This window comes from Thalassophryne amazonica, chromosome 12 (genome assembly GCF_902500255.1).
Source record: "Thalassophryne amazonica chromosome 12, fThaAma1.1, whole genome shotgun sequence".
NCBI lineage: Eukaryota > Metazoa > Chordata > Actinopteri > Batrachoidiformes > Batrachoididae > Thalassophryne > Thalassophryne amazonica.
Window position 1 is genome coordinate 46,160,560 of NC_047114.1, and position 27,513 is coordinate 46,188,072.

At 46.3% G+C, this 27,513-nt stretch overlaps 1 protein-coding gene across 4 annotated transcripts in view; it reads right to left on the minus strand.

Moving 5' to 3' along the window:
- LOC117521106 (abl interactor 1-like) overlaps positions 1-27,513 on the minus strand; it is a 137,805-nt gene that overhangs the window by 69,885 nt on the left and 40,407 nt on the right. For 3 of the 4 annotated variants that reach the window (XM_034182421.1, XM_034182420.1, XM_034182419.1), the window contains exon 1: positions 2,283-2,410. In XM_034182421.1, coding sequence (XP_034038312.1) covers positions 2,283-2,312 — 30 coding nt within the window. In that variant the 5' untranslated portion in view covers positions 2,313-2,410. Of the gene's footprint in view, positions 1-2,282; positions 2,411-24,942; positions 25,111-27,513 lie in introns of those variants that run through there. The other variant, XM_034182422.1, reaches the window with a different exon arrangement.

The following is a 27,513-nucleotide window of genomic DNA, read 5'->3' on the forward strand; positions in this document are numbered from 1 at the left end:
CATAAAAACAAATTGGAAGGGCACATAAAGCAGGAAATTAAGAAAAAGAGAGCAGATATAAATGAGATCTATGCAAAAGAGATCCAAAAAAAACTACTATTCACAAAGCAAAGAGATTATGAAGTGGGGGGGCAAGTCAACAAAATTATTGGCATATAAATTGAAAAACAGCAGGCAAAAACAATATTTACAAAATGAGAGACCCACACACGAGAACAATAATGGACAAAACAAATGAAATGCAAAAGTGCTTTGAAGTTTATTATAAAAACCTATATGCTCAACCGGATACTAGTAATAAAACCCAGATGGATAAATTTTTAGAAAACTTAAATTTATCAAGAGTAACAGAAGAACAGAATGAGACTTTGACAGCTGAAATGACAGACTGAGAAATAAATACAGCAATCTCAAATCTTAAGACCAACAAGTTCCCGGGTGCTGACGGGTTCACCACAGAAATGGTACAGATCACTTAAGGTAATACTAATCCCACTTCTTCAGAAGGCATTAACTGGTTATTGAAGGAGGGAGAAATCCTCATTCATGGAAAGAAGCCATTATATCTGTAATTCCGAAGGAGGGGAAGGATGAGCTGGAGTGCTCCAGCTACAGACCTATTAGCATCCTTAATCAAGACTATAGATTGTTCACAGCTATTTTAGGCCAGATGTTTAGAAATAATTCTGCCAGAAATAATTCAGTTAGATCAGACAGGATTTATAAAACAAAGACAGACGCAAGACAAATATATTTTATTATACAGGCCCTGTATAATAAACTAAGTAAACTAAATAATAAAGGATCCGGATCAGTGGGAGTCTCTCAAAGTCCATCACATTAGAACGAGGTTGTCGCCAGGGTTGCTCAGCGAGTCTTCTTCTCTGTGCTATTTTTTGGAACCCCTGAGCAACTGGATAAACAAAATGAAAAATAAACAGGTATAGATATGGGGGGAGGGGTACATAAAATAGGTCTTTTTGTAGACGATGTATTAGTATACGTATTTATCGAGCTCAAACACTTCCCTTCATGCACTTATGACAACCTTTGCAGACTATGGCCATATATCAGGCTATAGAGTAAATATACAAAAAACTCAGGTTATTAATTTAAACTACAGACCGAGCCAAGTGATTAGGGAAAGTACAAGATCAACTGGGATTTAAAATTCAATAAAATATTGGGAGTTAACCTACCTCAAGATTTAGGACAATTAATCCATTAATTATGATCTGTTGATCAATAGAATAAAATCTGATATTAGCAGATGGAATCTGACACCATATATGAGTATTATACAAAGAGTGGAGGTGATAAAAATCAATGTACTGCCGAGGCTTTTGTACCTCTTTCCAGAGTCTACCAGTGGAAGTAACAGAAAATTAATTCAGGGAATGAGATAAAATGAGATACATAGATACATTTGGCAGGGACCGAGATCAAGGTCAGGTACAGAATGCTGCAGTTACCTAAAAATAAAGGAGGGCTAGCACTTCCCCGCCTGAAGAGTTATTATCAAGCAGCACAAAAAAAAATACTACTGAATATATACAATCCCTCCTCCTCAGCAAGATGAAAGAGTGGAGGCCAGCACAACAGATGGAGTTCCTATACAGGCTATAATCGGGGACATTAACCTGAGAAAACATATTAGAGAAGGGGCAAACCCATGCGTGGATACATCACTGAAGATTTGAATTTTACAAGATTCTGTGACAAACATATTACAGAATAATGCTGATTGCAAGCAAAAAAGCAATTACCAGAAAATGGATGAAGAATGAGGCTCAAAAGGTGAAGGACTGGGTGGAGGTAATACACAATATCTATGTGATGGAAAAGCTAACATTTTCTTTGAGGCTGGAGGGGGGACAGATTTAAAAGACTTTTGGAAAACTGGATAGAGTATATAAAATCAATTAGGTCTGATTTTATCTGAGGTGTACATTGTACACCTCAGACACCTTCTATATATATATATATAATATAATATATATATATATATATATATATATATATATATATATATATATATATATATAGGTGTACCACCTGTAAGCAAAATGTATGTTATAATGTTCAATAAAAACAAAAACAAAAAAATTGAAAAATAAATAAATAAATTTGAGAAGATATGGAGTGTAGTTGAAGCCCAAGATTATACAAAAAGGAATCAACTTTTAACTTGTACACTTTGTTTTTTAACTTAAAATATGTTAAAAATGCATTTTATGTTCATGGATGAAATCTGTGTATATCATTGGGGATATGTTGTGTACCTGTGAGATATGGTTGATTGAGGACTCCATGCGCCGCAGTTGGGAGGCCTGGATGTCCAGCAGCTGCAGCACATTGTTGGCTAAGGCATTGATCTGGTAGGCCACGCGGGCCAGTGACTGGGTGTGTAGGCCTTGGTCTCCTCCAGGCCTTCTTCTTGTCTTGGGGCCTAATATGTAGAGTGAAGAAAAGAGATAAGAAATCAAATATATTAGTTGTGAAGATTCAATACATGGACAAACTAAAGGAATTGAACAGAGAGAATTAAGGTATGATCTCCAAAACCACTTATAAAAAGTGCTCACTCTGATTGTAATGTTAACCTTCTATTACGAGTAATTTCTGTTCATGTGTTGTGAGTGCATAGCTTTCTACAAGTAACGTGACTGGTGCATTCTGGGCTGTTCCTAAACTGCGAAGCCTATTAAGATTTGAAGGGAACTGAACAAGCCTTGACGATTCTCCATGGAACCATTTGTGGAATGCAAAGCAGCCTGGAATTCAGCAACAATAGTTTTGTAAAAATTCAGACAGGCATGAAGCAGGTGCACAAAACAAACTATTTCAAACATTCTAAGATGCAATGAGATTGACTGGCCTTATTTACAGCTTAAAAAAACAGGGATAATGTAGCCACACATGGAAGCACACCAACAGAAAGCTGTCAGCAGTTTTCAAAAACACTGTTCCCAGCTACTGTTAGAAACAGAACTGCAAATAGCATTTACTGTTAGTGTGGATAATTTGATTAACTGTATTTTTACTTCACCAAGAGGATTATGTTTTCATCTACATGCTTGATGGATATATAATATATACCATTTAAGGCAGTTATAATAAATATGTTTTCATGTGCGTAAGGAATTGCACCACTCATCACTCATCTATAACCAGTTATCTGGGATTGGATCGTGGGGGACTGGAGATCACAGGCTGATGAAGCCAACAGAACCACATCATCTGCAAAAAAGCGTGATGAGACCCTGAGCCCACCAAACTGGAAATCCTCCTCCCCCAACTATGGCTCCATATCCTGTCCATGAAATATTACAAACAGGATTGGTGACAAGGCGCAGCCCTGGCAGAGGCCAACCCCCACCGGAAACGAGACCGACTTACTGCTGAGCAAACGAACACAGCTCTCGCTTTGTGAGTACAGAGATTGGCCCTGAGAAGGGACCCCCCTTACTCCATACTCCTGCAGCACCTCCAACAGTATCTCCCGGGGTACCCATTCATACGCCTTCTCCAAGTCCACAAAACACATGTAGACTGGATGGGCATAGTCCCAGGCACCCTCCAGGATCTTGTGAGAGTGAAGAGCTGGTTAGTTGTTTCATGACCAGCAGGACGAACCGCATTGTTTCTCTTCATCTCAGGTCCGACTACCGGCCAAACCCTCCTTTCCAGCACCCTGGAGTAGACTTTAACAGTGGGGCTGAGTAGCGTGATGCCCCTGTAACTGGCACACACTCTCTGGTCCCCCCCCCCCAAACATGGGGACCACCACACCAGCTTGCCACTCCCCAGGCACTGTCCCAAACCTCAACACAATGCCGAAGAGACATCCCATCCAAGACAGTCCCTCCACACCCAGAGCTTTCAGCATTTCTAGACGGATCTCATCAACTCCGGGGGCCTTGCCACTGTGGAGTTGTTGACTACCTCAGTGACTTCCCCACAGCAGAGGCTGCTGCCCTTCAGCCTGTCGGTACTTTGCAACTGCCTCCGGAGTCCTCCGAGGTAACATATCCTGGAAGGCCTTCTTCTCAGTCAGACGGCTTCCCTGACCACTGGTGTCCACCACGGTGTTCGAGGGCAATGATGCTTTGAAACATTGCCACCAGTCTGGTTCAATGCCCCCACCATCTACAAGAATGCTAGAAAAAGCTCCGCCGGAGGTGTGAAATGAAGATCTGTGAGACAGTGGCTCCTCCAGATTTCCCAGTTCACCCGCACTATCCGTTTGGGTTACCAGATCTGTCCAAAGTCCTCCCCCACCCTCTGATCCAACGCACCACCAGATGGTAATCAGTTGACAGCTCTGCCCCTCTCTTCACCCTAGTATCCAGAACATGAGTCCTCAGATCAGATGATACGATCACAAAATCGGATCACCGATCTTCGGCCTAGGGTGCTCTGGTACCATGTACACTTATGAGTAGGCCGAAACGATTATCGAATAAACTCGAATAATTCGATTACAAAAAATGATCGAGGCAAAGTTCTGTGCCTCAAAAGCTTCGTTTAAGGGTGATTCTTTAACTACGGGCACTATTGGCCTTGTAAATGTAATTTCCACCCACACCATTGCCTTACAATATAAAGCGCCTTGGGGCAACTGTTTGTTGTGATTTGGCGCTATATACATGTGCTCTGATGTCACTGTTTATCTCCAGAAACTACCCAAACAATCTTCATACAAACTGTTTAAAGGGACATTACAGTGTTGTGGTGGAAATTACGGCAATAGTGTGGGACAACTACATTTTGTTTAAAAAAATCACAACAGTTGTATGACATTGAATACCCCAATTATGTTTGATTATTTTACTGATATTTTATTCAGAGATATTTTAAAACATTAGAAAAAAACGTTTTTTACCATTCATTTTTATCATTGAAGATCAAAAGTCTGGGTGTGGGACAAGCACAAAACGGCAATATTTGCATATAATGATGCTAAAAAAAGGTGAAAAAGTCATCATAGACTACTAGAACAAATTTCTTAAAACACTTTCATTGTAAAGATAACTATAAATGTGAAATTTCCCCTTTTTTCTGTTTTTCACACAATATGATCAAAGGACATAATAAGTGCCCGTAGTCTAAGAATCACCCTTAAACGTTGTAGTACATATGCCAGGATTGTGTGTGGTGCTGTAATGTCCCCAGAAAAACAACAGAAGAAGACTAGTGCATGCGCTCATGCTGTGTAACAGCTAATAATTTAGCCCTTAAAGCTACCGCTTTCCAATGCAACACAGAGTAAAATAAAGCCTTTTAAGAGAAAGAGGGTTCACACTGATCATCTGAAATAGACTTACTGCGCGTTTAAAGCAAAGCAGTGTGTTCGTCTATTATTAAAAAACACACGGTCTGCTCGACGTGGTGAGTGACTATTGACCCGACAGCCGGGTACCCACAGTCAAAGCCGGCTGCTGTTCAGACTCGCACTAACTGTTTTGCTTTTTCTGGGCAACACACAATGCTTCACAAACACGGTAACTTAAAAAAAAAAAAAAAAAAAACAGTAACTGCGAGGCTGCATGTTCAACCTCCTGCTGAAATGCATCTGCTGAATCACAGAGAAACAGGGATTAGAAAAATCACGTAGGGATCCAGTCCACAACTCAAAATGGTTACATTTACAAGTTAGGGGAAAAAAAAAACAGAACAGAAAGCCACATCCCATCGCCATTTCAGCAAAATGTCAAGACATTGGCACAGGGACATTGTGCCATTGCTCTGGGAGAGCCCTGGACTATTGATGTTGTTTAAAATGCAAAAGTAATTTTTATCCAATTCTCGATTAATCACCAGAATGATCGATAGAATACTCGATTACAAAAATAATCGATAGCTGCAGCCCTACTTATGAGCATCCTTATGTTCGACATGGCGTTTGTATGGACAGGTCCGTGACTAGCACAGAAGTCCAATAATAAACAGCCATTCAGGTTTAGATCGGGGGAGGCCATTCCTCCCAATCACGCTTCTCCAGGTGTCCTCTGTCATTGCTCATGTGTGCGTTCAAGTCCCCCCAGTAGAACAATGGATTCCCCACCTGAGCCCCATACAGGACTCCAATTAGGGACTCCAGGAAGACTGAACACTCCAAACTACTGTTCGGTGCATACGCACAACAACAGTCACAGTTTTCGCCCTCGCCACCCGAAGGCGCAGGAAGACGACCCTCTAATCTACCGGGGTAAACTCTCAACGTAGCGGCGCTCAGCCTAGGACTCGTGAGTCCATGAGCCACTCACGAGTCTACTCACAATACTCAGGAAGGAAATTAATTAACAAATATAGTGAATGTAGTGTTTGATAATATCTGAAGAAGTGATGAATTCTGTTTCTAGGAAATTTAGTCACTTTTTCCTCATGTAAAGTTATGTAATTAGAAATGGAACCACTGGAATTGTCAGTTTTCATAATATAAATTTAATGCAACAATGGGACTCAATGGGCAGTCAAAGTGTCTTATTTTATATAACAGATTGATTCATTATTAATGCAACCTCCACGAATGGGAATTTGTAAGCTCAGAAGTCTCCCATTTCCCTGTTGCAGACCTTCAGTTCATATGATAACCCTCTGACTCACACCTGTTCCAATTGTCACTCAGATGTTCATGAAATTCCAGTGTCAGCCCAACTTGCATGTGATGAGAGATTGGAAAATGTTTTTATTCTTTATCATTAAGCCTCAGGTTGGTGTTTTTATTTAAAATAAATAAATAAAACTAGAAGCACTCAGAGAGTGCAAACCTCCGCCAAGGCCATCGGGTCATCGGGTCACTATTCAACTAAACTGCAAATATATGAATTTTTTAACATTTATGAAACACTTCTCTAAACAAGGCCATAGGGTCACTGACCCTAAAGAGATTCCCTCCTTGGCACAGTGATCTATTTCTTTTTGTCTGTTTCTCTAAAATTGTATATAATAATCATTAGATTATTAATATATAAACAAAAATAAATTTAAGAAATATTACAATTTGAAAACAAATGCACCCAAACGTGATGACAGCTGCAACTGCTTAATGCTAACTTTTAACATTGAAATGCCATAGACATGCTAATGCATTAGCATTGAGATCTGGATCGTGATCCAGATCACCACTAAAATGTAATCACTTGTTCCTCTTGTCATTTCCAACCACTCCACAAAATTTCATCAAATCCGTTCAAAACGTTTTGAGTTATCCTGCTGACAGACAAACAAACAAAACAAACGCGACCGAAAACATAACCTCCTTGGCGGAGGGTAATAAAAAAGACTGAGAAGGGGAGCATGACAACCATAATGGCCAATTGTGTATTACGGACATGTAGGCCTATTATTGCCAGGCCTTTCCTGGTGCATAATAATTTTGACTGATTGTGGAGGTTCACCTTTATTTAAATCCTAGATCACACATTTCCTCCCTCCGCCTCCTTCTCCTCTTCCTCTCCTCTGCTACCAAACCCTCCTTTATGCACTGCATCATTTTAAAGATGGCAGTGTGTGTTTCACTTCAATGCATGTGCAGTTCTTCCAGGTTCAGTTTTTCAGTGAAATAATAAAATAAGACTCAGAGGTATCTCAGTCAATTTCTTACATCAGCCCTCTCCTCTGACAAAACATTTGTTGCAGATACTGGTACTACACATCGGTTTCTGATGACCAGTGCAGTCATAATACAGTTCTCCATTGGATCTAATCGACAAATACACACTAAATAGCTTTTTGAAAACAGATTCTCAGGTGATATCTATCACACTCAAACAGCATCTATGAATTCATTATATATGTAGTTAAGGAACATCCAGATCATTGTGGTTGTACAAATCTCTACTTATATACCACTATGTCAATTTTTAGTTATTATTTTACTATCCACATATCAAAACACCATTTGCAGTAGAAAGAGGGTAATATAATCATAAGAGTTGCTATTTTTGTGAAAAACTGTCTTAAAAGAGGAATTCATTTCAAAGCTGAGCTTTTCCTTCAGGAATCGATTAAATAAAAAACCTTCAGTGGATGACACTTCTAAACTTTTTCCAAATATTTAGGAATAAAGTGATAACATCAAACAACAAATATCATTATCAAGTGATTTGATGATTACTACAATTTAAATTGTGAAACAGACTGTGTACATGAACTGTACCAATAAAGTGTTGTCTCCATCAAATATGTTCAATCTGTCCTGCAAACAAAATTGAATTAATTGGAACTTAATATGAATATGGAAAAAATTAAAATCACAGTGAGGCACCAGAGGCTTAATTCAGAAATTTACGAGGTCTGTTAGAAAAGTATGGGACCTTTTATTTTTTTCAAAACCATATGGATTGAATCACGTGTGATTGCACACACGTGCGCATGTGTGAGTTTTTTCACGCCTGTCGATTGCGTCATTCGCCTGTGAGCAGGCTTTGTGTGAGCAGTGGTCCACCCCATTCGTCGTATTTTTATTGTGAATAAATGTCTGAACGATTTGGAGCTTTGCTGCATCAAATTTTTCCAGAAACTGTGAGAGACCTCCAGGTGGACACCATTCAGAAAATTCTGTTGGCTTTCAAGGACGATTTTATGGGGATTACACAGATTAAGGAGTGCTCCAGCCGGTTTAAAGACCGCCCACAGCTGCTGAGAGCGCGCTGCACTCCAAGCGCCGATCGACAGGCTGAATCAACCAGATCATTTCCAACGTGAAGGCTTTGTTGATTTGGGACGTCATCTGACTTCCACAAAAAAGGCAGCAGGCATGGACATCAGCACTTTTTCGGCACATTCCACTGTTACAGGAGTTTTTTCATGGAAAGAGAAGCAGAGGGATGCGCCACCGTGCCGCTCCTCTCCAATGTTTCAATTGACATCTCTCGTGTTGGAGCCATGATTCATGTCAGTCCACTTGGTGCAACAGCTCTCCAAGGTGTGATCACTCCTTTTTAGATGCAGACTAACGAGCAGATCTGATTTGATGCAGGTGTTAGTTTTCGGGATGAAAATTTACAGGATGATTCCATAATTTATTCCTCAGAATTGAGTGAGTCCATATTTTTTTCCCTCTGCTTGGTCTAAAAAAGTAACCGTTACTGACTGCCACAATTATTTTTCCTGATTTCTTATAGTGTTTCTTAAAGCCAGAAAGTTGCCATTTGAAATTACTTTAGTTTTGTGTCATGTCTGTAATCTGCTTTTTTTCTACAAAATTAAACAACTGAATGAACATCCTCCGAGGCTGGTGATTCCATAATTTTTGCCAGGGGTTGTAGCACAGAAATTGTGGAAGACGTGAACATCAGCACTTTTTCGGCACATTGAGACAGATGTGCGGAGGAATTCTGTGCGTCAGGACGTTTCCGCATGGCGCAAAGCAACGCCGTGATGAAGCCTCACAGGACCTGTTGTGGCATGTCCAGCTCATGCACAATTTCTCGGATAGTCACATGACTGAAAAGCCACCGACAGCCGTCTGAAAGCCATCTGAAAGCCATCCTGTGAGACCAACACGGAGGTGGTTTTGTCCATGCCATGAGCGGCACGGTGGCGCATCCCTCCGCTTCTCTTTCCATGAAAACAAACTCCTCTAACAGTGGAATGTGCCGAAAAAGTGCTGATGTCCACGCCTTCTGCCTTTTTTGTGGAAGTCAGACGACGTCCCAGATCAACAAAGCCTTCACGTTGGAAATGATCTGGTTGATTCAGCCTGTTGATCGGCGCTTGGAGCGCGGCGCACTCTCAGCAGCTGTGGGCGGTCTTTAAACCGGCTGGAGCACTCCTTAATCTGTGTAATCCCCATAAAATCGTCACTGAAAGCCAACAGAATTTTCCGAATGGTGTCCACCTGGAGGTCTCTCACACTTTCTGGAAAAATTTGATGCAGCAAAGCTCCAAATCGTTCAGACATTTATTCACAATAAAAATCCGACGAGAGGGGTGGACCGCTGCTCACACAAAGCCTGCTCACAGGCGAATGACACAACCGACAGGCGTGAAAAAACTCACGCATGCGCACAAAGGTTCAAGCTTGGCTGATGCAATCACAAGTGATTCAAATCCATATGGTTTTTGCAAAAAATAAAAAGGTCCGATACTTTTCTAACAGACCTCGTATAGTCAGAGAAAACCCATGTCAGATGCAAGTTTAATAAATGAGTTTATCATGATGTACAGCAGGTAAAATAAGTATTGAACACGTCACCATTTTTCTTAGGAAATATATTGCTAAAGGTGCTATTGACATGAAATATTAATATTAATGATGTTGGTAACAACTCAAGTAATACACACATACAAAGAAACCTAGGAATGCACTGAGACTGAGTACAAATACAAGTACATACATTTGAGTATTCATCGATACAGAGTACCGATACAAAAACGTAATGATACATTGCAGTTTTATGACTTTGAAAACATGTTTCATTGATCAGTTTTTCCTTACTTTTTGACTGTAACTGCTACTAATATCATTAGCTTTGTTTTTATTTACAAACATTTAACTTAAATCATGTAGCATCACTTTCTGAATACTACAAATGTGTGTGTGTGTGTCCGGTAACATTAATTATGTGCAGAAACAAGGACGTTTTAAACAGAAAGGAGGCAATACTCTGTGACAATTGGAAAAGACAGAGGCGCAATGAATGCACCAGCTAGCAGCTCGTGTAACCGTAGCGCTCTGATCGCTTCTTCCCTCTTTTATGATGAAATAATGCTGAATTTATGTGGAAATGATTGTTGTACAAAAGCTTCAGATCTCTGTCAGTGAGAAAGATGATGAATGGAGTGCAGCTTAAAGCAGAAACAAGATGATAATCCATGATCCGAGGCTAAAGACGCATGTGCAGTGAAAGCAGGGCGGACTGATTTTTAGTGGGGACCGTTTGGTCAGCGACACCGGTAACATACACAAATACAAACCATGTGTGTGTGTTGTCATTTCGGCTGCTTCCGTCTCAGGACGGGGTCGCCACAGCGGATACACCCAGATCCGCATTGGTAATTGGCACAAGTTTTACGCCGGATGCCCTTCCTGATGCAAATGTTGTGTGGGCCGCTGAAGAGGAGGTACTGCTGGCCCACCACCACCAGAGGGCACCCTGCCTGGAGTGCGGGCTCCAGGCACCAGAGGGCGCTGCCACCTCACAGGAGCAGCCGGGGTGACAGCTGTCACCTACGACAGCTGTTACCAATCACCTGATCCGCATCGGTATATCAGCAAGACGTCATCTCCACCTCTTTGCCGAGATATCGCTCTACCGAGGAGGTAACGTACTCAGCCAATCGTGTTGTCTTTTTGACCATAATACTTTGTTGCCTTTACGCAGATAGTGAGTAGAACAGCAGGAGACTGTATTGGACCATTTGGATAAGTACTCACATTCCTGCACTAACCAGTGTTTTCCTGACGAGAGGTGGAGGTGGTTTTTCCACCATACATGTTGCTGGGTGCAGGCGCACCCACATCTGACTGTTTTTGTTCCTCGCCAGCAGTACCAGATCCGACAAGCGGAGGCAGTGGCCACCTGGGAGTTCGGGACTTGGCGGCTCCAGTATTCCCGGGGTTCGGTGGCGGAGGAAATCGTGTGGTTCCGGTTCTGCTTTGGACAGACGTCTTCTATCTTCGAGCCTGCCCACATGACACCTTTGTGATTTGACTTTATTGTCTATTATTGTAATCTGTTGTGTTTGTTGTGCTTATTTCACAACAGTAAAAGTGCTATTTGACTTCCTCCATTGTCCGTTCATTTGCGCCCCCTGTTGTGGGTCCGTGTTCCTACACTTTCACAACAGGATATCTCGGCCAACGTCATGGATCCCGAGGGGCGTCAACCGGCTGTTGAACGGCCAATGGAAGAACAGGGCGCACAGGCATCCGCAGGAGGAATGATCGGTGAGTTGCAGCGAATCCTCACCGCCTTCACGGCTCAGTTGGATCTAATGACCGAGCAGAACGTCCTCCTTAACCGCAGGGTGGAGGCTCTCGCCGCGCAGGTGGGAGCGCGCACTCAGGGCGCTGCTGCGGCTCTCCCTCCTGTCGACCCTGTGTGTAACAGTGACGTTCCACAGGTCATTCAACGACCCCTCCCACCTTCCCCGGAAGCATACATAAGCCCTCCAGAGCCGTACGGGGGTTGTGTGGAGACGTGCGCGGACTTTCTTATGCAGTGTTCGCTCGTCTTCGCACAACGTCCCGTCATGTACGCGACTGATGCTAGCAAAATAGCTTATTTGATAAATCTGCTTCGCGGTGAGGCACGCGCTTGGGCTACAGCGCTCTGGGAGCAAAATTCACGGCTCCTTCAGGCATATGATGGGTTTGTGAGGGAGTTCAGAACAGTGTTCGATCACCCAAATAGAGGAGAGACCGCTTCAGCCGTGCTGCTGTCAATGAGACAGGGGTGCCGGAGCGCAGCTGCTTATGCAGTCGACTTCCGCATCGCGGCTGCGAGGTCCGGCTGGAATAGCACTGCCCTCCGCGCCGCCTTCGTAAACGGACTGTCGTTGGTCCTGAAGGAGCACCTGGTGGCTAAGGACGAACCGCGGGATTTAGATGGGCTTATTGATCTCGTTATACGATTAGACAATCGGTTAGAAGAACGCCGTCGGGAACGAGACGAAGGGCGTGGCCGGGCACGCGCCGTCCCTCTCCCTTCCAGCTCCGACCGAGCTCCGCCCTCCCCACGCTCCCCGGCCCCTACGCTCCGTGTGGTTACAGCTCCCCCTGCTGATGAAGCTATGGACACGAGCAGAGCCATATTTAGACCACCAGATAGACAGAGGAGGCTGGTCCGCGGAGCGTGCTTTGTTTGTGGCTCGATAGAGCATCAGGTGAGGGACTGCCCCGAGCGGTTAAACACCAACGCCCGCCCCTAGAAACTGGGCTAGGGGTGGGCCAAGACATTCACGTGGGACACACCCATATTGCCACACGACTCCCAGTTACAATCCTTTATGAGGATTTAACCCTTCAGGCCCCAGCACTGGTGGACACGGGCTCTGAAGGGAATTTGCTAGACAGCAAATGGGCCAGGGAGGCAGGGCTCCCTCTGGTGGCACTACTTCACCTGTGCAAGTACGGGCACTAGATGGCTCCCTACTCCCTTTAATCACACATAAGACACCTCCAGTAACTCTGGTGGTGTCAGGGAACCACCGGGAGGAGATCGAGTTTTTTGTGACTCCTGCCACCTCCCGCGTGATCCTCGGGTTCTCCTGGATGTTAAAACACAATCCCCGGATCGATTGGCCGTCCGGGGTAGTGGTTCAGTGGAGCGAGACCTGCCATCGGGTATGTTTAGGTTCCTCGGTTCCTCCCGGTTCCCAGGCTAAGGAGGAGGTCAGAGTCCCGCCCAATCTTGGGACAGTGCCGGTGGAGTACCATGACCTTGTGGACGTGTTCAGTAAGGATCTGGCACTCACCCTTCCCCCGCACCGCCCGTACGATTGTGCCATTGATTTGGTTCCAGGCGTGGAGTTTCCGTCCAGCAGGCTGTACAACCTCTCACGACCTGAGCGCGAATCAATGGAGACCTACATCCGGGACTCTTTAGCTGCCGGGTTGATCCGGAATTCCACCTCCCCGATGGGTGCAGGTTTCTTTTTTGTGAGGAAAAAGGACGGCGGACTACGTCCATGCATTGATTACAGGGGGCTGAACGAAATCACGGTTCGTAACCGATACCCATTGCCCTTGTTGGATTCAGTGTTCACGCCCCTGCATGGAGCCCAAATGTTCACTAAGCTAGGTCTTAGAAATGCGTATCACCTGGTTCGGATCCGGAAGGGAGACGAGTGGAAGACGGCATTTAACACCCCCTTAGGTCACTTTGAGTACCTGGTCATGCCATTCGGTCTTACAAATGCCCCCGCGACGTTCCAAGCATTGGTTAATGATGTCTTGCGGGATTTCCTGCAACCGATTCGTCTTCGTATATCTGGACGATATACTCATCTTTTCTCCGGATCCTGAGACCCATGTCCGGCATGTACGTCAGGTCCTGCAGCGGTTGTTAGAGAACCGGCTGTTTGTGAAGGGTGAGAAGTGCGAGTTCCACCGCACTTCTTTGTCCTTCCTGGGGTTTATCATCACCCCTAACTCCGTCGCTCCTGATCCGGCCAAGGTCGCGGCGGTGAGAGACTGGCCCAAACCTACCAGCCGTAGGAAACTGCAACAGTTCCTCGGCTTTGCGAATTTCTACAGGAGGTTCATTAAGGGCTACAGTCAGGTAGTTAGCCCCCTGACAGCCCTGACCTCACCAAAAGTCCCCTTCACCTGGTCGGATCGTTGCGATGCCGCGTTCAAGGAGTTGAAACGGCGCTTCTCGTCTGCACCCGTTCTGGTGCAGCCCGATCCTAGTCGCCAGTTAGTGGTTGAAGTGGACGCCTCGGACTCAGGGATAGGAGCTGTGCTTTCCCAGAGCGGAAAGACCGATAAGGTCCTTCACCCGTGTGCCTATTTTTCCCGCAGGTTGACCCCGGCCGAACGGAACTATGACGTCGGCAATCGAGAACTCCTTGCGGTGAAAGAGGCTCTTGAAGAGTGGAGACATCTGTTGGAGGGAACGTCCGTGCCATTCACGGTTTTCACTGACCACCGGAACCTGGAGTATATCAGGACCGCCAAGCGGCTGAACCCCAGGCAAGCCCGCTGGTCACTGTTCTTCGGCCGTTTTGACTTCCGGATCACCTACCGTCCCGGGACCAAAAACCAGAGATCGGATGCCTTGCCCCGGGTACATGAAGATGAAGTCAAAACGGAGTTGTCGGATCCACCGGAACCCATCATCCCAGAGTCCGCTATCATGGCCACCCTCACCTGGGACGTAGAGAGAACCGTCCGGGAGGCCCTGGCATGAAGCCCGGACCCCGGAACTGGGCCGAAAAACAGACTTTACGTCCCACCAGAGGCTAGGGCTGCAGTCCTGGACTTCTGTCACAGCTCCAAGTTCTCCTGTCATCCAGGGGTGCGAAGAACCGTGGCAGTTGTCCGGCAGCGCTTCTGGTGGCGCTTCTCTCCTTTTTTGAGGTGTGTCTGGGGTACCAGCCTCCTTTGTTTCCGGTGGTTGAGGGAGAGGTCGGTGTGCCCTCGGTCCAGGCCCACCTGCGGAAGTGCCGTCGGGTGTGGCGTGCCGCCCGTTCTGCTTTGCTGAGGGCCCGGATGAGGACGAAAGCCCATGCAGACCGTCGGCGGACCACGGCCCCTACGTATTGGCCAGGGCAGGAAGTGTGGTTGTCAACAAAGGACATTCCCCTCAAAGTGGACTCACCTAAACTGCAGGATCGGTACATCGGTCCATTCAAAATCCTCAAGGTCATCAGTCCAGCCGCGGTGAGACTTCAGCTTCCGGCCTCACTGCGAATCCATCCTGTTTTCCATGTGTCCCGGATTAAGCCACATCACACCTCACCCCTCTGTACTCCGGGTCCGGCACCACCTCCTGCCCGGATCATCGATGGCGAGCCGGCTTGGACTGTGCGCCGGCTCTTGGATGTCCGTAGGATGGGCCGGGGCTTCCAGTATTTGGTGGACTGGGAGGGGTACGGACCCGAAGAACGCTCCTGGGTGAAGAGGAGCTTCATCCTGGACCCGGCCCTCCTGGCCGATTTCTACCGCCGCCACCCGGACAAGCCTGGTCGGGCGCCAGGAGGCGCCCGTTGAGGGGGGGGTCCTGTTGTGTGGGCTGCTGAAGAGGAGGTACTGCTGGCCCACCACCACCAGAGGGCACCCTGCCTGGAGTGCGGGCTCCAGGCACCAGAGGGCGCTGCCACCTCACAGGAGCAGCCGGGGTGACAGCTGTCACCTACGACAGCTGTTACCAATCATCTTTTCCCAATCGGTATATCAGCAAGACGTCATCTCCACCTCTTTGCCGAGATATCGCTCTACCGAGGAGGTAACGTACTCAGCCAATCTTGTTGTCTTTTTGACCATAATACTTTGTTGCCTTTACGCAGATAGTGAGTAGAACAGCAGGAGACTGTATTGTGAACCATTTGGATAAGTACTCACATTCCTGCACTAACCAGTGTTTTCCTGACGAGAGGTGGAGGTGGGTTTTCCACCATACGTGTTGCTGGGTGCAGGCGCACCCACATCTGACTGTTTTTGTTCTCGCCAGCAGTACCAGATCCGACAAGTGGAGGCAGTGGCCACCTGGGAGTTCGGGACTTGGCGGCTCCAGTATTCCCGGGTTCTGTGGCGGAGGAAATCGTGTGGTTCCGGTTCTGCTTTGGACAGACGTCTTCTATCTTCGAGCCTGCCCACATGACACCTTGTGATTTGACTTTATTGTCTATTATTGTAATCTGTTGTGTTTGTTGAGCTTATTTCACAACAGTAAAAGTGCTATTTGACTTCCTCCATTGTCCGTTCATTTGCGCCCCCTGTTGTGGGTCAGTGTTCCTACACTTTCACAACAGCAACTCCAGTTTCACCCGGAGAAACACACACAGCCGCTGGTGTTCCAAAGAGGTTTCCCATCCAAGTACTAACTAGATGCTGCACTGCTTAGCTTCTGGGATCTGACGGGATCAGGCTGACACAGAGCAGACCAGCTGCATTACACAAATACAAACCGTAAATGTTTTTTTTTTTCATGTAATGCTGGAGGAGCACGGCGTGCGTGCGCACACACACACAAACACACACACACACACACACACGGTGTCACACGGCATTTCCGCAACACATGGAGGCAAAACGAATTTAGTAATTTTAACATTATTTTATTTTTTCTTTGTGGATCATGGGGTAATTTCCTCTTGTTAAGACAGAATAACCTGAAGCCTGTGGTAAATGACCCGTTAAAGAGGAGCAGTGACTCAACTTCTTGCCCAAATTGCGGCTTGTGGAGTCGAGCGGAGGTTCTGAACGTAATGCCACAGAGATTCCGCAAACAGATTACACCTGCAGCGGACCGAGCCGGTCTTCCATTGGCCTGAACACCCACACCAAGGTTGAAACTCACCAACCTGATGGACCAATCTCGGCCGCTGAAACCCTGATCTGAGTTCTGACAGAAGAACCGTGGCGCAGAACTCACAGAGGAACTTTTTTTTTCAACCACACGAGGAATTAATGTATTTGCAGATGTTGTTTTACAAACTCAGGAGGCTTTGTGTGGATTATTGGTCTTCAAGATCGTATGATGATGAATTCCACTGAAAAGAACAGGTAAGACTTTTATTACTGTCTGTGTGAATCTCTCCTCATGCGGACAGCATGATGGAGAGCACTGATGGAGTATTTTGACTTATGAGTACATTATATGAAAGACATCAGAGACATTTTATGATTACAAGTATGGTGTAAATGATATACAGGGTATTGATAAGGATGGGTATTGATAAGATTTATCGATATCAATACCACTATCGATACCTCTTGTGAATTTTCTGTGTACTAAAAGTAGGCTTTACAGCTTTTCTATGTCAACAACATTTTATTGAGTCTAAAAGTAAATAAATATGAAATTGGTCACTGGATCCATAACTCTGGATATAATATACAAACAATGAATGTTTATGAGATCAATGGTACGAATATTTCATGAGGCGAAAAAAATGGAACATTCCATTCATACCATTCAACTCGGCTTCTGCTTTGCCTCGTTGAACGGTATGTTCCAGCTTTCACCGTGGTATGTTTACCACTGTGTTACATCACCTTTCGTTCTAACAACACTCAATAAGCATTTGGGAATTGATTACACTAACTGTTGAAGCTTTGTAGGTGTTTTACGCTTCATTATTCGCCACACATTTTCAATAGGTGACATGTCTGGACTGCAGGCAGGCCAGTCTAGTACCTGCACTCTTTTACTACGAAGCCACGCTGTTGTAACATGTGCAGAATGTGGCTTGGCACTGTCTTGCTGAAATAAGCAGGGACGTCTCTGAAAAAGATGTTACTTGGATGGTAGCATGTGTTGCTCCAAAACCTGGATGTACCTTTCAGCACTGATGGTGCCATCACAGATGTGTAAGTCGCCCATAGCCATGGGCACTAACACACCCCCATACATCACAGATGCTGGCTTTGAACTTTGTGCTGGTAACAATCTGGATGATCTTTTCCTCTTTGTCTGGAGGACACGGCGTCCATGATTTCCAAAACAATTTGAAATGTGGGCTCAGCAGACCACAGCACACTTTCCACTTTGCGTCTGTCCATTTCAAATGAGCTCAGGCCCAAGAGAAGGCGGCGGCGTTTCTGGATGTTGCTGATGTATGGCTTTCACTTTGCATGGTAGAGTTTTAACTTGCACTTGTAGATGTAGCGATGAACTGTGTTAACTGACCATGGTTTTATGAAGTGTTTCTGAGCCCACGCGGTAAGATCCTTTACACAATGATGTTGGTTTTTAATGCAGTGCCACCTGAGGCATCAAAGGTCACGGGCATTCAGTGTTGGTTTTTGGCCTTGTCACTTATGTGTAGAAAGTGTTGTGTGGGCCGCTGACGAGGAGGTACTGCTGGCCCACCACCACCAGAGGGCGCCCTGTCTGGAGTGCGGGCTCCAGGCACCAGAGGGCGCTGCCGCCTCACAGGAGCAGCCGGGGTGACAGCTGTCACTTATCGCCTACGACAGCTGTCACCAATCATCTGATCAGCAGGGGTATATCAGCAGGACGACATCTCCACCTCTTTGCCGAGATATCGCTCTACCTAGAAGGTACCGTACTCAGCCGACTGTGTTCTTTGACATTAACCCTCTGTTACTTTTGTGCGTTAAATAGCAGACATTCTTCCATCGAGAGGTGGAGGTGGTTTTCCCGCCATACGGGTTGCTGGGTGCAAACGCACCCACATTTAACTGTTTTTGTTCCTCGCCAGCAGTACCAGATCCGACACGTGGAGGCAGTGGCCACCTGGGAGTTCGGGACTTGGCGGCTCCAGTATTCCGGGGTTCGGTGGCGGAGGAAATCGTGTGGTTCCGGTTCTGCTTTGGACAGACGTCTCTTATCTTCGAGCCTGCCCACGTGACACATTTTTGTGAATTGACTTCTTTGTCTATTGTTGTAATCCGTTGTGTTTGTTGTGCTTATTCACAACAGTAAAGTGTTGTTATTTGACTTCCTCCATTGTCCGTTCATTTGCGCCCCCTGTTGTGGGTCCGTGTTCCTACACTTTCACAACAGGATATCTCGGCCAACGTCATGGACCCCGAGGGGCGTCAACCGGCTGTTGAACGGCCAATGGAAGAGCAGGGCGCACAGGCGTCTGCAGGAGGAATGATCGGTGAGTTGCAGCGATTCTTCACCGCTTTTACGGCTCGGTTGGATCTAATGACCGAGAACAGAACGTCCTCCTTAACCGCAGGGTGGAGCTCTCGCCGCGCAGGTGGAAGCGCGCCCACAGGGCGCTGCTGCGGCTCCCCCTCCTGTCGATCCTGTGCGCAACAGTGACGTTCCACAGGTCATTCAACGACCCCTCCCACCTTCCCCTGAAGCATACATAAGCCCTCCAGAGCCGTACGGGGGTTGTGTGGAGACATGCGCGGACTTTCTTATGCAGTGTTCGCTCGTCTTCGCACAACGTCCCGTCATGTATGCGACTGATGCTAGTAAGATAGCTTATGTGATTAATCTGCTTCGCGGTGAGGCACGCGCTTGGGCTACAGCGCTCGGGAGCAAAATTCACGGCTCCTTCTGACATATGATGGGTTTGTGAGGGAGTTCAGAACAGTGTTCGATCACCCAAATAGAGGAGAGACCGCTTCAGCCGTGCTGCTGTCAATGAGACAGGGGCGCCGGAGCGCAGCTGCTTATGCAGTCGACTTCCGCATCGCGGCTGCGAGGTCCGGCTGGAATAGCACTGCCCTCCGTGCCGCCTTCGTAAACGGACTGTCGTTGGTCCTGAAGGAGCACCTGGTGGCCAAGGACGAACGCGGGATTTAGACGGGCTTATTGATCTCGTTATACAATTAGACAATCGGTTAGAAGAACGCCGTCAGGAACGAGACGAAGGGCGTGCCGGGCACGCGCCGTCCCTCTCCCTTCCGGTTCCGACCGAGTTCCGCCCTCCCCACGCTCCACGGCCTCTACGCTCCGTGTGGCTACAGCTCCCCTGCTGAGAAGCTATGGACACGAGCAGGGCCACATTTAGGCCACCAGATAGACAGAGGAGGCTGGTCCGCGGAGCGTGCTTTGTTTGTGGCTCAATAGAGCATCAAGTGAGGAACTGCCCCGAGCGGTTAAACACCAACGCCCGCCCCTAGAAACTGGGTTAGGGGTGGGCCAAAACATTCACGTGGGACATACCCATATTGCCACACGACTCCCAGTTACAATCCTTTATGAGGATTTAACCCTGAAGGCCCAGCACTGGTGGACACGGGCTCTGAAGGGAATCTGCTAGACAGCAGATGGGCCAGGGAGGCAGGGCTCCCTCTGGTGGCGCTTACTCGCCTGTGCAGGTGCGGGCACTAGATGGCTCCCTACTCCCTCTAATCACACATAAGACACCACCAGTAACTCTGGTGGTGTCAGGAAACCACCGGAGGAGATCGAGTTTTTGTGACTCCTGCCACCTCCCATGTGATTCTCGGGTTCCCGTGGATGTTAAAACACAATCCCCGGATCGATTGGCCGTCCGGGGTAGTGGTTCAGTGGAGCGAGACCTGCCATCAGGTATGTTTAGGTTCCTCGGTTCCTCCCGGTTCCCAGGCTAAGGAGGAGGTCAGAGTCCCGCCCAATCTTGGGACGGTGCCGGTGGAGTACCATGACCTTGTGGATGTGTTCAGTAAGCATCTGGCGCTCACCCTTCCCCCGCACCGTCCGTACGATTGTGCCATTGATTTGGTTCCAGGCGTTGAGTTCCCGTCCAGCAGGCTGTACAACCTCTCACGACCTGAGCGCGAATCAATGGAGACCTACATCCGGGACTCTTAGCCGCCGGGTTGATCCGGAATTCCACCTCCCGATGGGTGCAGGTTTTTTTTTGTGGGTAAAAAAGACGGCGGACTTCGTCCATGCATGATTATAGGGGGCTGAACGAAATCACAGTTCGTAATCGATACCCGTTGCCCTTGTTGGATTCAGTGTTCACGCCCCTGCATGGAGCCCAGATATTCACTAAGCTAGATCTTAGAAATGCGTATCACCTGGTTCGGATCCGGAAGGGAGACGAGTGGAAGACGGCATTTAACACCCCCTTAGGTCACTTTGAGTACCTGGTCATGCCGTTCGGCCTCACAAACGCCCCCCGCGACGTTCCAAGCATTAGTTAATGATGTCTTGCGGGATTTCCTGCACGATTCGTCTTCGTATATCTAGACGATATACTCATCTTTTCTCCGGATCCTGAGACTCATGTCTGGCATGTACGTCAGGTCCTGCAGCGGTTGTTGGAGAACCGGCTGTTTGTGAAGGGCGAGAAGTGTGAGTTTCACCGCACCTCTTTGTCCTTCCTGGGGTTTATCATCTCCCCCAACTCCGTCGCTCCTGATCCGGCCAAGGTTGCGGCGGTGAGAGACTGGCCCCAACCCACCAGCCGTAGGAAGCTGCAACAGGTCCTCGGCTTTGCGAATTTCTACAGGAGGTTTATTAAGGGCTACAGTCAGGTAGTTAGCCCCCTGACAGCCCTGACCTCACCAAAAGTTCCCTTCACCTGGTCGGATCGGTGCGATGCCGCGTTCAAGGAGTTGAAACGGCGCTCCGTCTGCACCTGTTCTGGTGCAGCCCGATCCTAGTCGCCAGTTTGTGGTTGAGGTGGACGCCTCGGACTCAGGGATAGGAGCGTGCTATCCCAGAGCGGAAAGGCCGATAAGGTCCTTCACCCGTGTGCCTATTTTTCCCGCAGGTGACCCCGGCCGAACGGAACTATGACGTCGGCAATCGAGAACTCCTTGCGGTGAAAGAGGCTTGAAGAGTGGAGACATCTGTTGGAGGGAACGTCCGTGCCTTTCACGGTTTTCACTGACCACCGGAACCTGGAGTATATCAGGACGCCAACCGGCCAGCTGAACCCCAGGCAAGCCCGCTGGTCATGTTCTTCGGCCGTTTGACTTCCGGATCACCTACCGTCCCGGGACCAAAAAACAGAGATCGGATGCCTTGTCCCGGGTACATGAAGACGAAGTCAAAACGGAGTTGTCGGATCCACCGGAACCTATCATCCCGGAGTCCGCTATCGTGGCCACCCTCACCTGGGACGTAGAGAAAACCGTCCGGGAGGCCCTGGCATGGAGCCCGGATCCCGGAACTGGGCCGAAGAACAAGCTTTACGTCCCACCAGAGGCCAGGGCTGCAGTCCTGGACTTCTGTCACGGCTCCAAGTTCTCCGTCATCCAGGGGTGCGTAGGACCGTGGCAGTTGTCCGGCAGCGCTTCTGGTGGGCGTCCCTGGAGGCCGACGTCCGGGATTATATCCAGGCCTGCACCACCTGTGCCAGGGGCAAGGCTGACCACCGCAGGGCATCGGGACTGCTCCAGCCGCTGCCTGTGCCTCATCGCCCTGGTCCCACATCGGCCTGGATTTTGTCACGGGCCTCCCGCCGTCCCAGGGCAACACCACCATCCTCACGATAGTGGACCGATTCTCCAAGGCGCCCTTCGTGGCCCTCCCGAAGCTCCCGACTGCCCAGGAGACAGCGGACCTCCTGGTCCACCACGTCGTCCGGCTGCATGGGATTCCAACAGACATCGTCTCCGATCGCGGTCCCCAGTTCTCCTCGCAAGTCTGGAGGAGCTTCTGCAATTAAGAAAAAGAGAGCAGATATAAATGAGATCTATGCAAAGAGATCCAAAAAAACTACTATTCACAAAGCAAAGAGATTATGAAGTGGGGGGCAAGTCAACAAAATTATTGGCATATAAATTGAAAAACAGCAGGCAAAAACAATATTTACAAAATGAGAGACCCACACACGAGAACAATAATGGACAAAACAAATGAAATGCAAAAGTGCTTTGAAGTTTATTATAAAAACCTATATGCTCAACCGGATACTAGTAATAAAACCCAGATGGATAAATTTTTAGAAAACTTAAATTTATCAAGAGTAACAGAAGAACAGAATGAGACTTTGACAGCTGAAATGACAGACTGAGAAATAAATACAGCAATCTCAAATCTTAAGACCAACAAGTTCCCGGGTGCTGACGGGTTCACCACAGAATGGTACAGATCACTTAAGGTAATACTAATCCCACTTCTTCAGAAGGCATTTAACTGGTTATTGAAGGAGGGAGAAATCCTCATTCATGGAAAGAAGCCATTATATCTGTAATTCCGAAGGAGGGGAAGGATGAGCTGGAGTGCTCCAGCTACAGACCTATTAGCATCCTTAATCAAGACTATAGATTGTTCACAGCTATTTTAGCCAGATGTTTAGAAATAATTCTGCCAGAAATAATTCAGTTAGATCAGACAGGATTTATAAAACAAAGACAGACGCAAGACAAATATATTTTATTATACAGGCCCTGTATAATAAACTAAGTAAACTAAATAATAAAGGATCCGGATCAGTGGGAGTCTCTCAAAGTCCATCACATTAGAACGAGGTTGTCGCCAGGGTTGCTCAGCGAGTCTTCTTCTCTGTGCTATTTTTTGGAACCCCTGAGCAACTGGATAAAACAAAATGAAAATATAACAGGTATAGATATGGGGGGAGGGGTACATAAAATAGGTCTTTTTGTAGACGATGTATTAGTATACGTATTTATCGAGCTCAAACACTTCCCTTCATGCACTTATGACAACCTTTGCAGACTATGGCCATATATCAGGCTATAGAGTAAATATACAAAAAACTCAGGTTATTAATTTAAACTACAGACCGAGCCAAGTGATTAGGGAAAGTACAAGATCAACTGGGATTTAAATTCAATAAAATATTTGGGAGTTAACCTACCTCAAGATTTAGGACAATTAATCCATTAATTATGATCTGTTGATCAATAGAATAAAATCTGATATTAGCAGATGGAATCTGACACCATATATGAGTATTATACAAAGAGTGGAGGTGATAAAAATCAATGTACTGCCGAGGCTTTTGTACCTCTTTCCAGAGTCTACCAGTGGAAGTAACAGAAAATTAATTCAGGGAATGAGATAAAATGAGATACATAGATACATTTGGCAGGGACCGAGATCAAGGTTCAGGTACAGAATGCTGCAGTTACCTAAAAATAAAGGAGGGCTAGCACTTCCCCGCCTGAAGAGTTATTATCAAGCAGCACAAAAAAAAATACTACTGAATATATACAATCCCTCCTCCTCAGCAAGATGAAAAGAAGTTGAGGCCAGCACAACAGATGGAGTTCCTATACAGGCTATAATCGGGGACATTAACCTGAGAAAACATATTAGAGAAGGGGCAAACCCATGCGTGGATACATCACTGAAGATTTGAATTTTACAAGATTCTGTGACAAACATATTTACAGAATAATGCTGATTGCAAGCAAAAAAGCAATTACCAGAAAATGGATGAAGAATGAGGCTCAAAAGGTGAAGGACTGGGTGGAGGTAATACACAATATCTATGTGATGGAAAAGCTAACATTTTCTTTGAGGCTGGAGGGGGGACAGATTTAAAAGACTTTTGGAAAACTGGATAGAGTATATAAAATCAATTAGGTCTGATTTTATCTGAGGTGTACATTGTACACCTCAGACACCTTCTATCTATATATATAATATATATATATATATATATATTATATATATATATATATATATATATATATATAGGTGTACCACCTGTAAGCAAAATGTATGTTATAATGTTCAATAAAAACAAAAACAAAAAATTGAAAAAATAAATAAATTTGAGAAGATATGAGTGTAGTTGAAGCCCAAGATTATACAAAAAGGAATCAACTTTTAACTTGTACACTTTGTTTTTTTAACTTAAAATATGTTAAAATGCATTTTATGTTCATGGATGAAATCTGTGTATATCATTTGGGGATATGTTGTGTACCTGTGAGATATGGTTGATTGAGGACTCCATGCGCCGCAGTTGGGAGGCCTGGATGTCCAGCAGCTGCAGCACATTGTTGGCTAAGGCATTGATCTGGTAGGCCACGCTGGCCAGTGACTGGGTGGTGTAGGCCTTGGTCTCCTCCAGGGCCTTCTTCTTGTCTTGGGCCTAATATGTAGAGTGAAGAAAAGAGATAAGAATCAAATATATTAGTGTGAAGATTCAATACATGGACAAACTAAAGGAATTGACAGAGAGAATTAAGGTATGATCTCCAAAACCACTTATAAAAAGTGCTCACTCTGATTGTAATGTTAACCTTCTATTACGAGTATTTCTGTTCATGTGTTGTGAGTGCATAGCTTTCTACAAGTAACGTGACTGTGCATTCTGGGCTGTTCCTAAACTGCGAAGCCTATTAAGATTTGAAGGGAACTGAACAAGCCTTGACGATTCTCCATGGAACCATTTTGTGGAATGCAAAGCAGCCTGGAATTCAGCAACAATAGTTTTGTAAAAATTCAGACAGGCTGAAGCAGGTGCACAAAACAAACTATTTTCAAACATTCTAAGATGCAATGAGATTGACTGGCCTATTTACAGCTTAAAAAAACAGGGATAATGTAGCCACCACATGGAAGCACACCAACAGAAAGCTGTCAGCAGTTTTTCAAAAACACTGTTTCCCAGCTACTGTTAGAAGACAGAACTGCAAATAGCATTTACTGTTAGTGTGGATAATTTGATTAACTGTATTTTTACTTCACCAAGAGGATTATGTTTCATCTACATGCTTGATGGATATATAATATATACCATTTTAAGGCAGTTATAATAAATATGTTTTTCATGTGCGTAAGGAAATTGCACTCACTCATCACTCATCTATAACCAGTTATCTGGGATTGGATCGTGGGGGACTGGAGATCACAGGCTGATGAAGCCAACAGAACCACATCATCTGCAAAAAGCAGTGATGAGACCCTGAGCCCACCAAACTGGAAATCCTCCTCCCCCCAACTATGGCTCCATATCCTGTCCATGAATATTACAAACAGGATTGGTGACAAGGCGCAGCCCTGGCAGAGGCCAACCCCCACCGGAAACGAGACCGACTTACTGCTGAGCAAACGAACACAGCTCTCGCTTTGTGAGTACAGAGATTGGCCCTGAGAAGGGACCCCCTTACTCCATACTCCTGCAGCACCTCCAACAGTATCTCCCGGGGTACCCATTCATACGCCTTCTCCAAGTCCACAAAACACATGTAGACTGGATGGGCATAGTCCCAGGCACCCTCCAGGATCCTTGTGAGAGTGAAGAGCTGGTTAGTTGTTTCATGACCAGCAGGACGGAACCGCATTGTTTCTCTTCAATCTCAGGTCCGACTACCGGCCAAACCCTCCTTTCCAGCACCCTGGAGTAGACTTTAACAGTGGGGCTGAGTAGTGTGATGCCCCTGTAACTGGCACACACTCTCTGGTCCCCCCTCCAAACATTGGGACCACCACACAGCTTGCACTCCCCAGCACTGTCCCAACTCAACACAGGCCGAAGAGACATCCCATCCAAGACAGTCCCTCCACAACCCAGAGCTTTCAGCATTTCTAGACGGATCTCATCAACTCCGGGGGCCTTGCCACTGTGGAGTTGTTTGACTACCTCAGTGACTTCCCCACAGCAGAGGCTGCTGCCCTTCAGGCCTGTCGGTACTTTGCAACTGCCTCCGGAGTCCTCCGAGGTAACATATCCTGGAAGGCCTTCTTCTTCAGTCAGACGGCTTCCCTGACCACTGGTGTCCACCACGGTGTTCGAGGGCAATGGATGCTTTGAACATTGCCCACTCTGGTTCAATGCCCCCACCATCTACAAGAATGCTAGAAAAGCTCCGCCGGAGGTGTGAAATGAAGATCTGTGAGACAGTGGGCTCCTCCAGATGTTCCCAGTTCACCCGCACTATCCGTTTGGGTTTACCAGATCTGTCCAAAGTCCTCCCCCACCCTCTGATCCAACTCACCACCAGATGGTAATCAGTTGACAGCTCTGCCCCTCTCTTCACCCGAGTATCCAGAACATGAGTCCTCAGATCAGATGATACGATCACAAAATCGATCACCGATCTTCGGCCTAGGGTGCTCTGGTACCATGTACACTTATGAGTAGGGCCGAAACGATTATCGAATAACTCGAATAATTCGATTACAAAAAATGATCGAGGCAAATTCTGTGCCTCAAAGCTTCGTTTAAGGGTGATTCTTTAACTACGGGCACTATTGGCCTTGTAAATGTAATTTCCACCACACCATTGCCTTACAATATAAAGCGCCTTGGGGCAACTGTTTGTTGTGATTTGGCGCTATATACATGTGCTCTGATGTCACTGTTTATCTCCATAGAAACTACCCAAACAATCTTTCATACAAACTGTTTAAAGGGACATTACAGTGTTGTGGTGGAAATTACGGCAATAGTGTGGGACAACTACATTTTGTTTAAAAAAATCACAACAGTTGTATGACATTGAATACCCCAATTATGTTTTGATTATTTTACTGATATTTTATTCAGAGA